This window comes from Oryctolagus cuniculus, chromosome 13 (genome assembly GCF_051225735.1).
Source record: "Oryctolagus cuniculus isolate XC-2025 breed Fujian yellow rabbit chromosome 13, ASM5122573v1, whole genome shotgun sequence".
NCBI lineage: Eukaryota > Metazoa > Chordata > Mammalia > Lagomorpha > Leporidae > Oryctolagus > Oryctolagus cuniculus.
In genome coordinates, this window is record NC_142879.1 from 34,540,620 (window position 1) to 34,557,497 (window position 16,878).

Sequence of the window (16,878 nt, forward strand, 5' to 3'; positions counted from 1 at the left end):
AGGAATATTTTTGTTAGTTTCTAATTTGTGTTTGTCTTTGAAACTTATTTTTAAAGGAAACCTGTTTTGCTCCTGAGTACTTTGGTTTTCAGTTACTTATTCCAACTTCCACTGATTTGTTCCCTAGATTTCTGAGTCATACAAACAATATGATTTTGGAAAAGTTATTCGGCTGTTACAAGCATTTTATACCAGAGAACTCTCTAATTTTTATTTCAGCATAATCAAAGATAGGTATGTATGTCTAACTGTTAAAAATACTCAACATATTTTTTTCCCAAGTGTCTAGTTTGTGTTTGGCAAATATTGAGGACACAGTGGTGAACAAGATAGGCTGCTATTTGGCTTAAGTTCTGGAATCAAGCCTGATTAAACATTTTTGCTCTGCTACTTTTTAGCTTTATGATTTGGAGCAACTTGTGCTAATATCATCTTTAAAATAAGGATGATAATGTCTGCCTGATATTATAGTTATTAGAATAAAAACTAATGTACATAGTATATTTAATGCTGTTTGATAAAGTATGCGTTCACCGACTAATAGTTGCTAATACGAGAGAATCAACATAGTTTTGTGCTCAGGAGTTTCCAGGTCTTGAATGGGAGAGAGAAATATAGAGGCAATTCCATAGCAACACTGTACAGTAATATTAGTATTCTTGTAGAAGAGGACTTGATGCTGCGTGCTATTTTTTTTCTTTGAATTTTCTTTTTACAGACATATAAAAATTATAAATATCTTTTTGGTACCTTGTGATGTTTTAGTACATGTATACTGAGTAATGTACACTAAAGGTAAACAAACATTTTACATTCTTATGAAAATATTCAGAATCCAATCTTCTAGTTTTTTTCATAGAGAAGTATAAAGTTCATTATCTGTAATCACCCTTCTGTGCAATCTCTCACTTCTATCTAACTAATTTAGCACCTCTTAATTAGCCTTTGCTAATTCTTCCCTTCCCCTTCCAATTCTCAGTCTTTGTTAACCAGCATTATACTCTTAAATCCTATGACTTTTTTTATATTCTACATGCGTGAGATTATCCCATTTTATCTTTCTGTGCTTGACTTACTTCACTCAATATGATGACCTCCAGTTCCATCCCTGTTGCTGCAGATGACAATATTTGATCCTTTTATATAGCTAAATAGTGTTCCATTCTCTGTGTGTGTATATTTTCTGTATCTGTTCATCAGTTAATGGGCATTTAGGTTGTTTCTATTTATTGGATGTTGAGAATAGTGTTGCAGTAAATATGGGAGTGCAGTTGTCTTTTTGACTGTGATTTCATTTATCTTGAATATGTACCTAGTGATAGGATTGTGGATCATATGGTAGTTCTATTTTTGGCTTTTTGAGGAGCCTCCATAAATAATTGTGCTAATTTACATAACCATCAATAGTTTCCCCTTTTTTCCACATCGTTGCCATTTCTTATCTTCTGTAATTTTTAAATATTCATTTTATTTGAAGAGCAAAGACAGAAGGGAGGAAGAAGGAAATACCTTCCATTCACTGGTTCACTCCCCCAATATCTGCAACAGCCTAGGTTTGGTCAAGCCAAAACCAGGAGACTGGAACTCAGTCTGGATCTCCCTTGTGGCTGGCATCAACCTACCTACTTGATCTATCACCTCCTTACACCCAGAGTGCATGTTAGCAGGAAGTTGAAAATGGGAGCAGAGTTGATATGGGATGAAGACAGCCCAACCAGCGTCTTAACTGCTCCACATAATGCCTGTCCCTATTTTTTTAAAAAAATATTTATTTATTTGAACATCAGAGTTACACAGAGAGAGGAGAGGAACAGAGTGTCAGAGAGAGATGTCTTCCATCCAGTGGTTCACTCCCCAATTGGCCGCAACAACTGGAGCTGCGCCGATCCAAAGCCAGGAGCCAGAAGCTTCTTCCAGGTCTCCCCCGCGGTTGCATGGACCCAAGGACTTGGGCCATCCTCTACTGCTTTCCCAGGCCATAGCAGAGAGCTGGATTGGAAGTGGAGCAGCCAGGTCTTGAACCAGTGCCCATATGGGATGCTGGCACTTCAGGCCAGGGCTTTAACCCTCTGCACCACAGCGCGGGCCCCAGCCTGTCCCTATTGTCTAGTTTTATTGTAGCTCCTTTTCTTTCCTTGTCTCTCTCATAATCTTTCTTTGTGGTTAAGTGATTTTTCTCTAGGTTTGTGTTTTTATTCTTTATTAATTTTAGTAAATCTTTTATAGGTTTTTATTATTTTGAGGCTTATTTTGGTCATATCAGCTTATTTTGAAATGATGGCCACTGAACTTTGACTATAAAGATAGGAAAAGAGAAAGGACTCTACACTTGCACTCTGTTCTACCCCGTATTTTGAGTTTCTGATTTCTCATTTTACTACTTTCTGTATTTCCTAACTCTATAATAATTTTCACTTTTGTTCTCTAATCTTCATACTGAAGATATGAGTTATTTATGTCCCATGTTTACAGTATTACAGCATTCTGAATTTGTATGGTTGCTCTTACCAGTAAGTTTTCTACTTTCTTTTATTTTCTTCTTCGTTAGTGTGTCTCTTTTAGCTTGAAAAACTCTCTTTAGTATTTCTCTTTAGACAGGTCTGGTGGTGATAAGTTCTCTCAGCTTAATTATCTGGAAGTGTCTGTCTCTCCTCATTTCTAAAGGATAGTTTTGTAGGGTACAGCATTTTTAAGATTTTATTTATTTGAAAGAGTTACACAGAGAAGGAGAGGCAGAGAAAGAGAGAGGTCTTCTATCCTTTTCCTTTCTGGCCCATTTTATTTTACTGAGTCTGAAGCCTGGTTAATTTAGACCTTTAGATATTGTTTTCTTCTGCAATTTTGAGAATGTTCCCTTTATCTTTAATCTTGGTAAGCTTGATTACAATTTATCTTGGGTTATACTTGATTGGATTGAATTTGATTGGTGCTTTGACCTTCTTGTACCTTGATAATTATATCTTTCTCTAGGGTAGGAAGTGTTTTATTATCTCTTACAATATGTTTTTACCTCTTTGGTGTTCTTAGGTCCTTCTTAAACCTCAACTACTCAGATATTTGCTCTTCTCATGCTATTCCAACGTTTCTGTAAGCTGCTTTTCATTTCTCTTAATTCTTTTTTTTCCTTCAGTTTTGTATTTTCAAATCTGATTCTTCTGTTTGATATGTTCTGATATTGATATAGGCTGTTATTTTAAATTTTGTTTAGTGTACTCTTCAGTTAAAGAAATTGTTTGATTTTTCTTTTATTACTTCCATCTGTTTGTCAAGTCTCTGACTTAGAGCATTAAATTATTTCTGTTTTCTCTTGGAGTTCACTGAGTTTCCTTACAGCAGGTATTTTGAAATCTTCATGTACACATTTGAAAGTTGGAATTCCTAGATGGTTGTTTCCTGGCACCTTATTTTGTTTGTTGGGTGAGGTCATAGATCCCTGGACGTTCTTGACACTTGGTGTATGATGTCATCTGGACTTTGGATGTATCTGTCTTGACAGAAATTCTAAGTCCTCTATTTTCTCTGAGCCTGTGGATATTCCTGCTGATTCTGTACTAGATGACATTTTAAGTCAAAGTTTGCCACATTTTTGCTGTTGGTGTGTTTTGCCTGTTTCAGTCTTAAAAACACACCCAAAGTGTGTTCCAAGTTCCAAAGAATTTGTTCCAAATTCATAGTTGATATGTTTGTTGAGAATGAACTAGAAAAGTGTCTACAAGGAGCAGTTTGATCTTACAAGCCTCTTTCTGGGGCTAGGGTAGACCCATTCTGTTATGGTTTTCTGCTGCTGAGGTAGACTTATATCCCAAGACTTCTCCAGTCACTGGTGATGCTTACTAACATACAAGACTGATAAACTGAGCCCTCAGAACATTGCTTAATAACAGAAGGTCCAGAGTCATTGTCTGCAGGCACTAGCCTGAGGAGAGTGGCCATAAGGATCTTTTCATTGTTGGGCATTAAGTCCCACTGAAGTCCTGTGGAATTTGCTTGTTCTCTGCCCAAGTATGAAAGAGGGAGGAGAGAGTCAGCCCCTCAGGTGCATAGACAGGCACTTAAGTGAAACACACCTGAATCTCTGTCACTAGACTCTCTGCAATCTTGGGTGTGAGCGTCAGGCCCTCTGATGCTAACTGTAGTACATGCAGAAACAAGTCCATCTCACCAAGGTGCAGGTCTCTGCCTGTTATGGGGGCAAGTTTAGATGCTCCATTTGCTGCTGGCCCAGGTGCAGAAACACATAGGATCTTCCCATTGTTGAGCTTTGTCAGCTCAGCACTGAGTCCAGAGATACAGTCCTGTGGTTCCTTGATATCTGTCCAAGATTGGTGGAGGAATGATGAAGGTAGCCTCTTGGCCACCCAAATTCGCACTAAGCTGTGTCACCTCTGGGTCCCACTGTCACCAGGCCTGCAAAGTCTCAGGGACGCACATCAGGCCCACTTGAAGCTGGTGGTGATATTTGCTGAAATAAGTCTATCCTAATGGAGTGCAGGCCTCTGATGATGGGATAAGTCCTCTGTCAGCAAGCACTGGCCTGGGGGTAGAGGCCTCTGGGTTCGGTCAAGCAGTAGGGTTCAAAGTGGTGACCGGGCTCTGAACTTCAATGTAAGGTTCTAAGCTTCCTCTCTTGTCCTGTTCTCCAGCTTCTGGAGTCTTTCTCCACTGTTGGCAGAGGTAGGTCCCCCTAGCCATCTGGCTGTGGAGGGTCCAAATATTTGGTTTGCAGGTATGGGCACGGGTTAGGGACAATGGGGCCCTGTTGGCTGAATTTTTTTTTTTCTTAAGGGAAAGAGTTTATTGGGGAACCCGAAGGACTGGATGGAAGGGACGAAGAGGGAAAAGGAGAGCGTAAGAGAGAGAGAGAGAGGTCGGGAGATGGAGAGAGAGAGCCATGTGTTCAGGAACAGGTCCTTTTAAAACTTTGCCAGGGGGCAGGCAGGGAAGTGGGAGCAGTGAATCCCATCAGGGTGGGGATAGGGGGTGCTGACACCAGTGGTTGGGTCATGTGGCCACCTGGCTTCCAGCAATGGCAACGGGGGCTAGAGCCTAGAATGGTGTCAGGGTATAGATCGTGCCATAGTTAAGACTGCACCATTTTCCTAACATTCCCCCCTTTTGTTTTTTATAAAGTAGGAGTTGTATGGATTACATTAGTCCCAGAAGTCCAGGAGGGGTAGAGGGACGATGATCTGTGTTTAGAGCTACTTCCTGCTGGCATGGGGTGACGAGGTACTCTTCGCTGGCATGGGGCGATGTCTCAAGCCGCTGTCTCCTGGGTGGGGAGCCGAGTATATCCCTGTAGCAGCATTTGGTTGACCGCCTGGTTGCTGAGGGCCTTGGTTCGTTCCATTATCACCTGCTATAAACACTTAAGCTGCAAACACTTAAACAGACACTGTAGTATAAAATGGTGAGAATAGCAACCAATGATCCTAAAAGTGGCATTAACCAGGTAATGAGAGGATTTCATTGAGGAGAAAAATGAGGGGTGTCTCTGGACCCTTGTGAGGACAGTTTGATGGACATGGTTTAAAGCTGATCTCAGCCAAGACCGGGAGAAAAGCCACTCATCTTTTGCGGGTAGAGGTGTTTGTGGAGAAGATCCTGAACAATCATACAACATTGAGTTGGGGAAAAAGACCATCAATACACACAGGTGGGGAGTAGAGCCATTGATGTTAGAGTAGAGGCTATAATTAAAGGAATGAGGCCCCAGATGGGCTAGATAGGGTCTAGAACAAAAGAGTCATTACTAGCACCTAAGAAAGATGCTATCTAAACCAGGACTAAGTTTTCTGGTTGAGAGGCAAATAGAAACTGACAGAAGGGCTTGATAATAATCTGGTGGGCTTTAAGACCTTGTCAGTTATGAGGCCCAGACTTACTTATCTCTTCACATGGGGTACATCCTAAGGGAGGTGTGAACCTCCTTGGGGAAGGCACCTTGTTGACTTCCATTACCTACCTGGCCTGGGAAGAGAGCTGGCCAGGTAAAGGCAAGTGGCATCTCTAACAGGAAATTTACAGTTCTGCCTGCAGTGTCACTGACCCTACTTGGCCGTCCCCTCGGCAGCAGTGGTCACCTTGGAAGCTGGGCTGAGTGAAGGGCTTTTCAGCTTAGAGCCAGTAAGGTCTGTGGCTCTGACCTGAAGTCTTTTGACTCCAGGGCAGTTCCATTTCCGGTGATCCTACTCTTGGCTGGCAGAGCTGCCAGTGCTCTTCATAAGCTGACTTCTGCTGAAGCCCTGGCTCTCCACATTGAAAGCCACTGCAGTGGACTGGCCTGTTGGATCTCTTTGAGGGCAGATCACTGTACAGAGCCGCCTTTAATAGGCCTGCCACCTATCTTTATGTTGCTTCTGATGCCTAGCTTTATTTTCCTCCTGGTTTTTGTTAAAGCAGACCAGAGGATGCAAGTGTTGACTGAATTTTATCGCAGTGGCCTGGCACTGGAATCAAGCCTAAGGACTCAGCTCAATTTGCTGTGTCTTTTTGAAGTTGGAGGTGATATAGCTCTTCATACTGCTGCTTGGAGATGGGGGAGTGGTGATACAGGCAACTCTTTGCCTCCTTTCTTCATTGTGTCTTTTACTATGTTAAAAACAAGTGCTGTGGTCTCTTGCATGGCTTCTGTAGCTCTTTGTGAGGGTGACTTGGTACGTGAATAGGTGTTTAAATTGGTATCTCTGTTCAGGTAGTCACCAGAGTGTCATACTCAGCTGCTGTCATCTTCCACCTCACTGACAGTGCTGTCTTTATAGCAGTCAGTCTAATTTGAGGGGTCAGCCACAATCTGTCAGCACCTCAGTAACCTTTCATATGAGGATTATAACTCCCATTCCTTTCTTAAGACATTAATAGCATAGAATGGATTTGGGAGGTTGCTTTTTAAATACTATCAACTAACTTATTAGTTGTTTTGTAGCTCAGAAGTCTAGAGTCTGTCATCGACGGAAGACCAGAATTGGACATAGTTATAACAGAGTCTTTTTGAAGAAGTGTATGCACTTGTAGGATAACCGATAAACTATACGGTGGCCAGCGTTGTGTTGTAGAAGGTAGAGCCTGCCACCCACCTGTGCTGGGTTGAGTCCTGGCTGCACCACTTCTGATCAACCTCCTTGCTAATGGCCTACAAAAGCAGTGGAAGATGGCCCAAGTACTTGGGCCCCTGCCACCTACGTGGGGAGACCTGGAAGAAGCCTCAGCCGAGTTTAGCCCTGGCTGTTTCAGCCATGTGGGGAGTGAACTGAAGATTGATAGCTTTCTTTCCTTTCCCATGCCATGTAACTCTTTTAAATAAATAAATCTTTTTTTTTAAAAAAAAGACTGAATGAAAGAATACATTATTATCTGATTAGAAGATGATTTAGAGCCATAGCCTAAAAACAGTAAGAACAAATTCAAACTTGAGGCAGATCCTATCCTGTTGTCAATCTGTTTTTATTCAGACTTTATTGTGAAGATGAAAATGATCCCAAACGGCGCTCCTGTCAGACCGCATTAGCTAAAATTTTGGATGTAATAGTTCGCTCTTTTGCTCCCATTCTTCCTCACTTGGCTGAAGAGGTATTCCAACACATACCGTACATTAAAGGTAAGGAATAGTTAATTATTTAAGTGAGAAATAGCCCTAATGAGAGCACAACTTCTGTTTTTATCTACTTTGTGTGTGCTGTGTGACATGATGTGTCCTGTCATTTCGTAGTTTCTTCACCTATCTGTGCAAGGCAAGATGAATTTCAGAATGGCCTTCAAGCCAAATGACAATGTTGAGAAACCACTTTTTCTTAAATGTCTTTAAAAATGTTCCAAGATATATTTTAGGGTTTTATTAAAACAAAATATACTGCCTTTTAATGACTTTATGATAATTTCCCCTGATTGTATTAGACTGTATAAGAAAATTAGGAACAATAGAAGAAAGGGGAGAAGTCAATTATATTCTTTACCTATAGGCAATGACTGCTAATATTATATTTCTATTTTATTTTTCTAAACATATTTTTTCTTTGATATATTACTTTGTATTTTGTTGAAACATAACAAATATTTCTCAGTGCTGAAATAAATGTTTTATAAATAACTAGCATTTTAGCACATGACTACCGTAAATAACAATTCCTATTTCCGATTAATGGTAAATATTTAATGGTTAGAGTTTTATATTCAGCTGAGGAAATGTGTAATTGAATTTTCTTTTTGTTTTTGTTTTTTTAAAGAACCCAAGAGTGTGTTTCGTACTGGGTGGATAAGTACAAGTTCTATCTGGAAGAAGCCTGGCTTGGAGGAAGCAGTAGAGAGTGCGTGTGCAATGCGAGATTCCTTTCTTGGAAGTATCCCTGGTAAAAATGCAGCCGAGTATGAGGTTATCATTGTGATAGAGCCTGGCTTGCTTTTTGAGATAATAGAGGTATGCAGCAGTTGGTACCTTTTGAAATGGTTTTAAAATTGCCCTGCTTCACCTGAAATTTATTATTGTCTTAAAATGTCTAATTTTTTTAATACTGATTTTTTTTCTACTTCCTATGCGCCCTTTTCTTTATTTTGTAAGCTCTGTACTCAGCATATGTAACATTTACATGTTACTTTTTAGGGACATGAAGGCCTCAGTACTGTTTAGAAGATAGGTGACCCATGTGTCTATGACAGCAGTAGTAGAATACACAAAAATTAGGGGTTTTGTAAAAAAGCTCTAGTTTTCTGAGAATTTTGTCCTTCACAACAAACCCAAAAAGATTGCCATCTTTAATTTTGTTGATCTTGAAAAAAGTTGCTGGCTACAGCAAATTATGTGTGTCAAAGCATTCACTCTATTTCCATTGCATTTTTTTTAAAGATTTATTTATGTATTTGAAAGGCAGAGTTAGAGGGAGGGAGAGACACAAGAGATCTTCCATCCACTGGTTCGTGCCCCAAATGGCTGCAACAGCCAGAGCTGGGCTGATCTGAAGCCAGGAGTCAGGAGCTTTTTCTGGGACTCCCACATAGGTGCAGGAGCCCATATACTTGGGCCATCTTTTGCTGCTTTCCCAGGCCACCTGAAAGGAGTTGTGGGACTTGAACTGGGGCCCATATGGGATGCCAGCACTGTGGACAGCAGCTCAACCTGCTGCGCCACAGTGCCAGACCTAGAATTTTCTACTTGAATAGAGTAGAAATAATAGAGATCAATTGGCCATTGGTTTATAGTTTAACATACTGACTTGAGATTTCTGTTTAAATTCTTAAGACAATTGGCAATGATTTTTTTTTTGAAGATTTACTTATTTATTTGAAAGGCAGAGTTTTAGAGAGTTAGAAGCACAGAGAGAGATCTTCCACCAGCTGATTCATTCCCCAAATGGCCACAATGACTATTGTGGATTGGGCCAAGGTGAAGCCACAAGCCAGGAGCTTCTTCTGGGTCTCCATGTGAGTGCAGGGGCCGAAGTACTTGGGCTATCTTCCTCTGCTTTCCCAGGCACATTAGCAGGGAGATGCATCAGAAGTGGAGCAGCCAGGACTTGAAGGAGTGCCCATATGGGATGCTGGCACTGCAGATGGCAGCTTTATCCACTATGCCACAGTGACAGCCTAAATGAATACATTTTTAAAAAGTTTTACTGGTACCAATTTTCTGAAAAGTAATGATGACAGTTTGTTGAAAAATATTTTTAATTTTTACTTATTAGGATGGTGGGCATTTTGCACATTGGTTAAGATGCCACTGTCAAATGCTCGCATCCTACATTAGAGAATCTGGTTTGAGTCCACACTGTTTCCAATTAAACCTTCCTGGTGATACCTTGAGGGGTCGTAGGTAATGGTTCAGGTACTTGGTGTTTCTGCCATCTATCTGGAAAGTCTGTGTTAAGTTTCTGGCTTCTGACCTCATCCTAGCCCAGGTGTGGCTATTGAGGGCTTTGGGGAAGTAAACCAAGATTGAAGCTATCTCACTCTGTTCCTCCCACCTTTCTAATAAATAAAAACTTTTAAATTTTATTTGAGACACAAAGAATTCCTACATACAAAACCACTTCTCAGGTGTTCACAACACCCCAGACTGGGCCAGGCTAAAACTGGGAGCTGGGACTCCAATTTAGATCTCCCATTTCAGTACCCAACTACTTGAGCCATCATTGCTGCCTTCCAGGGTACTCATTCATAGGCAGTCAACCAGGAGCAGAGCTTGGACTTGAACTCAGGGACTCCAATGTGGGATATAAGGATCTCAGTTGGCATTTTAACTATAAGGCCAAATGCCTGCTCCTTCAATTTAACTTTTTAATAATGTAAGTAAGAGTTGAAGTTTGAAACATCTAGTAGGTATGAGATTGTTAGTAATAGAGAATGAGAAGACGTAAGAGGTTCACCATTTGAAAATGGAGAAGTTGTGAAGCCCAGACTCCTACATGTTACACACAATGAGCCTGAGGACCATCAAAGCTGTGACCTACCTAAGGCTACACAGTGTAGTTTTCCTACATAATCATATTTATTTTGACTTCAGTCTTTTAATAAGCTAAAAAGAATGTAACGTTTTGGATCATATATATTGAAAAAAATATTTTGGGATATTCCAAACCATAAAATTTATTTTTTCTAAGAATCATGTTTAATAGCTATCAGATAGAATACTGGTTTTGCCAGTTACTTAATACATGAACTTGTTAAAGCCTAATTTGAGTCTCTTGTTTTCTTGTGGACTTTTCAACATATTTTTAATATCTATTTTCATTTTATTTGAAAAGTAGATACAGAGATCTTCCAACTACTGATTCATTCCCCAAACGCCTACAACAGACAGGGCTGGGTCAGGCCAAAGCCAGGAGCCCAGAATTCACTCTGGGTTTCCTATGATCTTTTGTCCTAGGGGACCCATCAACAGGAAGTTGGATTGGAAGTGAATGAGCTCAGACTCGAACCAAGCATTCTGATATGGGATGCTGGCACCCCAAGTGGCAACTTAACCACTTGTGACAAACACCTGCATCAGGCTTCCTTTTTTAAAGGAATGTCTGCATAGCTTACATACTTATTTTGAAAATCAAAATTACAATGAAAAATGTTGAGTGTATCAAACATCCAAATTTAGTGTACTTCAGAAGGGTTCTTTGTATTCAGATTGCCACCTTTGGTCTACATTGCTAACAGTCTTTATTTAGGTAGTACTTTATTTTCTTTTTAAAAGATTCATTGATTTATTTGAAAGTCAGAGTGTGTGTGTGTGTGTGTGTGTGTGTGTGTAGAGAGAGAGAGAGAGATAGAGATAGAGATATCTTCCATCTGCTGATGCACTCCTTAGATGGCTACAATAGCCAGGGCTGGGCCAGGCTGAATCATCTGCATCTCCCATGTGGGTGGCAGGTTGCCTAAACACTGGGCCATCTTCCACTGCTTTTGCCAGGCCATTAGCATGGAGCTGGATCAGAAGTGAAGCAGCTGGGACTCAAACCAGTGCCTATGTGGGATGCTGGTGTCACAGGTGGTGGCCTTATTCACTATGCCACAATGCCATCCCCTAAATAGTACTTGAACCCCTGCTCGATGTAGGAAAATTTTTACAGAATTTTTCTGAAGCTGATAAATCTAGACTTGAGTTGCAGTTCTACCACTTACTGGTTGAGAAACTCAGGCAAGTTAACCTCTTTGCCTGTTTCCTCATTTGTAAGATGGGTTTATAAACACCATATAGAATTTTTTATGACAAAAATGAGAAATGAGACACATAGTGTTTAACAAAGTGAAGACAAGCTTATATTCTCAATGAATACTGTTGATGATGTTTTAGTTAAAACCTTACATAGTAATAAGAATCAATGTATTTTAGGTCACAATGTAATGCTACTAAAAGGTTCCTTGCTAGACATAAGAATTTATGGTGTTTATTTTTATTTAAAAAGATTTATTTGAAAGGCAGAGATAGAATGGGGGGGGGGGAGAAAGAGAGAAAAGAGAAAACAGAGACTTTGCTCTTCTGTCCTCTGGTTCACTCCCCATATGGCTGCAAAGGCTAGGGCTGGGCCAGGCCAAAGCCAGGAGCTGGGAGCTTCTTCCGGGTAGGTGCAGGGGCCCAAGTGCTTAGGCTATCTTCTGCTTTCCCAGGCACATTAACAGGGAGTTGGATCGGAAGTGGAGCAGCTGGGACTTGAGCCAGCACCCATAAGCGATGTTGGCACTGTAGGCAGAGGCTTAATCTTGTAGCCACGGACCAGCCCCAGTGTCTATTTTTATAAGCTCAGTCTAGGATAAAAATTTAAACATTAACTTTCATATGCTTACTTCTAGATGCTACAAGCTGAGGAGACTTCTAGCACCTCTCAATTGAATGAACTAATGATGGCTTCTCAGACAACTTTACTGGCTCAGGAACCACGAGAGAAAAGTACCGATGTAATTGAGCTTAATGGGACATTCCTAATCAATTTAGAAGGTAAGAAGCAATTGAAATGAACAAGTAGTCTCTGCAGAACTTAATAATTACAGGTCACCTCCAACTTCGAGTGGACAGGATTTATTCTAAAGACAAGTTATAGCTAGAGTCCATCTTTTCATAAAAAACAGTGTAAACTCTTGCAAATTTCTAAACCAGCTTTCAAAAGTGTCCCAATTGATGATCTTTGGAAATGAAAGCTAGGACTAAAAGATGGAGGGAGGTTTACTTCCTGTCCTTTGAATAAATAATTGTCATTGTATGTGAAATATTCCTCTCCTTTGATCCAGTACTAACCCACCCCACCCATCTCCATTGTTGATTCTAAAATTTCCCACTACGTATACACTAAATTAAAATTTTAATTTATTTGAAAGGCAGAGTTGCCAAGAGAGAAGGGTGGAGGCGGGGGCGGGGAGTGGAGGGAGATTATGAGAGAGACGTTCCATTCACTAGTTTACTCCCTAAATGCCTGCAATAGCAGGGGCTGGCGAGGCTGAAGCCAGGAGCCCAAAACTCCATGCGGTTCTCCCATGTGGGTGGGAGGAGCCCAAGCACCTGAGCCATCATCTGCCTCCCAAGATGGAAGCTGTATTAGAAGCAGAGTCAGGAGCCAGTGTTGTGGCTCATTAAGTTAAGCTGTGCCTCGTGTCACCTGCATCCCATATGAGCACTGGTTTGGTAAACCTAAAAGGATTTCCAGGCTCCTGGCTTGGGTGTGGCCTAGCCGTGGCCATTGTAGCCATTCAGGGGAGTGAACCAGTGGATGGAAACTCTGCTTCCCTCCATCTCTCTCTGTAATTCTGCCTTTCAGATAAATAAATCTTAAATAAATGAATTTATTTAAAGAAATGAAGAGTCAGGATTCGATCCCAGGCATCCCAAGCCATGGCTTACCCTGCTGAACCACAATGTCCACCCATATTTATCTATTCTTAATGAGAGTTTAAGGAAGTTTTATTGAACTCATTCTCATAGTGGCATCTCATAAGCATTTTTAAAAACTAATTTTTAAAAAACTGTTGGGTTCTTAGTCCTATCATTATGATCAATTGTGAACAGAAATTGATCACTGGGACTAGTGAGATGGCATTGGTACATGCCACCTTGATGGGATTGAATTGGAATCCCCTGGTATGTTTCTAACTCTGCTATTTGGGGCAAGTCAGCTTGAGCATGTCCCGAATTGCACATCTCTTCCCTCTCTTATTCCCACTCTTATATTTAACAGGGATCACTTTTCAGTTAAGTTTTTTTTTTTTTTTTTTTTTTTTTTTTTGACAGGCAGAGTGGACAGTGAGAGAGAGAGACAGAGAGAAAGGTCTTCCTTTTGCCGTTGGTTCACCCTCCAATGGTTGCCGCTGCAGCCAGCGCACCGCGCTGATCCGATGGCAGGAGCCAGGATCCAGGTGCTTTTCCTGGTCTCCCATGGGGTGCAGGGCCCAAGCACCTGGGCCATCCTCCACTGCACTCCCTGGCCATAGCAGAGAGCTGGCCTGGAAGAGGGGCAACCGGGACAGAATCCGGCGCCCTGACCGGGACTAGAACCCGGTGTGCCGGCGCCGCAAGGTGGAGGATTAGCCTATTGAGCCACGTCGCTGGCCTTCAGTTAAGTTTCAACACTTAAGAATAACTGTGTATTGATTACAGTATTCAACCAAAAGTATTAAGTAGAACATACAAAAAAATACTAAGAGGGATATGTGAGCCAAAGGGATCACATAAACAAGACTAGTGTCTGAAAATACTGATAGAATAAAAAAGGGAGGGAACGATCCAACATGGGAAGTGAGATACACAGCGGACTCATAGAATGGCAGATGTCCTAAACAGCACTCTGGCCTCAGAATCAGCCCTTAAGGCATGCGGATCCAGCTGAAAAGCCCATGAGAGTATTTCAGGCATGGAAAGCCAAGACACTCTGGCAAAAACAAAACAAAACAAAGACCTAAATGAAAGGTCTCTGCGAGTGAGATCCCAGTGGAAAGAACAGGTCATCAAAGAAGGAGGTACCTTTCTCTGAAGGGAGGAGAGAACTTCCACTTTGACTATGACCTTGTCTAAATATGATCAGAGTCGGCAAACTCAAAAGGCTTCCATAGCCTTGGCAACTCATGACAAGAGCCTAGGGGGATTACTGATGCCATAAACAAGAGTGTCAATTTGTTAAGTCAACAACAGGAGTCACTGTGCACTTATTCCTCATGTAGGATCTCTGTCCTTAGTGTGCTGTACATTGTGATTTAATGCTATAACTAGTACTCAAACAGTATTTTTCATTTTGTGTTTCTATGTGGGTGCAAACTGTTGAAATCTTTACTTAATATATGCTAAACTGATCTTCTATATATAAAGAGAATTGAAAATGAATCTTGAAGTGAATGGAAGGGGAGAGAGAGTGGGAAAGGGGAGGGTTGTGGGTGGGAGGGAAGTTACGGGGGGGCCATTGTAATCCATAAGCTGTACTTTGGAAATTTATATTCATTAAATAAAAGTTTAAAAAATGCCCTTTTAAATATTTTTTTTTTTTAACTTTTATTTATTTGAAAGTCAGAGCTACACAGAGAGAATGAGAAGCAGAGAGAGACAGAGACAGAGACAGAAAGAGAGTGAGTCTTCCATCCCACGGAAAAAAATAAAAAATAAAAACCTGTTGGGTTAATATAAATATTTGTAAATTTTAAAAAAATTTTATACGTTTCATGTATTTCATATATACAGATTTCAAAACATAGTGATACTTCCCACCCTATCCTCCCTCCTGCCCACGCCCCAACCCTTCTTCCTCCCTCTCCCATTTCCACTCTAAATTTTTACAAAGATCTATTTTCAGTTTACTTAATGATCGTAAAGCTAACCCTACACTAAAAGAGTTCAGCAAATAGTATGAACAAGAAACACTGTTTCTTAATGGAAGAGACAAGGACTTTAATCATTGAATCTCAAAAGTTTTATTAGTATAATTTTTTTAATTTCACTGGTGTTTCAAAAATGTTCTTTAAATTCTAATATTCTTTCTCGAAAAATATATAGTCTGTAGTTGAGGCCTTCAATTGTATTTTTATTTTCTGAGTTCCTTCATTTCTAAGATTTGTATGGCTTTTTCAAGATCTCTGTTCAATTTCTCATTTTTAACATGTATTGATTTCCTAATTTTGCTTAGCCGTCTCTCTGTTTGTATCTCTTTTTTGAGTATCCTTATAAAACATTCTTTCAAAATTTTTTGGAGGCATTTCATCAATTTATTTGGAGTCTGTTACTAAAGGATTATTGTGTTCCTTTTGGGATGTCATATTGCTTTTTTTCATATTTTTCCTGTCCCTATGTTAACATTTACACACTGGTGTATTGATGGTTTCTGTTGCTTTTAAAGGGTGGCTTTCGTAGACTGAAGGCATCCTCCTGAAGGTATGTCTTCAGGTGTTGGTTTCATAGGGTACTTTGGCTTTAGTTCTAGTTGGATGCTATAGTTGATGGTTGTGGCAGCAGGGATTAGAACACTCCTGGGGCCCAGCAGGGTTTCTGATTCCTGGAAAGCAGCCCCTAGGCACTGCCCAGGGGAAGGGCCGGAGTCTTGGGAGCAAGCCTGGAAGCAGGCCTGGTATGTGGACCCCCTGCTGTCACCTATGAGAGAGGTTGGAACCCCAGGAGTGGCAGTGGCACTGGGAGAGGACCAGGCATGTACAGAGTCCTAAGCAGTGGTAGACCAGACTGGGGTCATGGGACCCCTGACTTGGAGTTCCATGGCTGTGGGTGATATCCAGGTGCTAAGGGGTAGGAATTTGTTGTAATGCATCTTAAGTCTGAGAAGGCAAGTGCCTCTACTTCAAGGGTTCCAGGGGCAGCATCTCCATGTCATCCTGCACCCCCCTGTCCCGTGCAGTGCAGAGCACTGTATAGAATGCTGAGGTTGGTCACTGTTGGTCCACTGGGTTTAGGTGGATTGAGGTACAGTTTGTCTTTGCTAATGTGGTAGTGCGCATGCCAGTGATGGGGGTGTATGAAGACTTGTGTCCCCTAAGGTAGCATGAATTCCAACAGTGCTTTCTCTCGGGATGCTGCCTACCACAGCCAGTGCTGTGAATTTATAGGGATGTAATGTGAATTCCTCCTCTGACTCAAAACAACCATGAGCTATCTATGCAGCTCTCTTTACTGGGCTCATGGTCATTGATGAGTGTGGATCTCTCCTGTAGCTAGGATCACCTGCACGAGGCATTTGTGTCATCAGGTTCTGCTGAAGACTGTCCCGTTTATCCTTCTGCGGTGAGGATTCTCCCAGGCTGTGTCAGTTGCTGGTCGGTTTTGTTCTATTGCCTTCCAGATTTCCATGTCCTACAGGGTTTCTGTTATTCTCTTACCAAGTTCTGGGGTTCTTCCTTGGTCACTCATCCTGAATTGTGGCTATTGTTTTGGTTATTCTCTGCTGCCTGTTTTGTAGATAATTTTCTTCTAGTGGACTG

The 16,878-nt window shown here is 41.1% G+C and overlaps 1 protein-coding gene across 2 annotated transcripts in view; it reads left to right on the forward strand.

Annotated features, from left to right (window-relative positions):
- IARS2 (isoleucyl-tRNA synthetase 2, mitochondrial) overlaps positions 1–16,878 on the forward strand; it is a 75,617-nt gene that overhangs the window by 57,559 nt on the left and 1,180 nt on the right. For both annotated transcript variants that reach the window (XM_008268410.5, XM_089312216.1), the window contains 4 exons: positions 128–234; positions 7,452–7,597; positions 8,223–8,413; positions 12,271–12,415. In XM_008268410.5, coding sequence (XP_008266632.2) covers positions 128–234; positions 7,452–7,597; positions 8,223–8,413; positions 12,271–12,415 — 589 coding nt within the window. The remainder of the gene's footprint in view (positions 1–127; positions 235–7,451; positions 7,598–8,222; positions 8,414–12,270; positions 12,416–16,878) is intronic.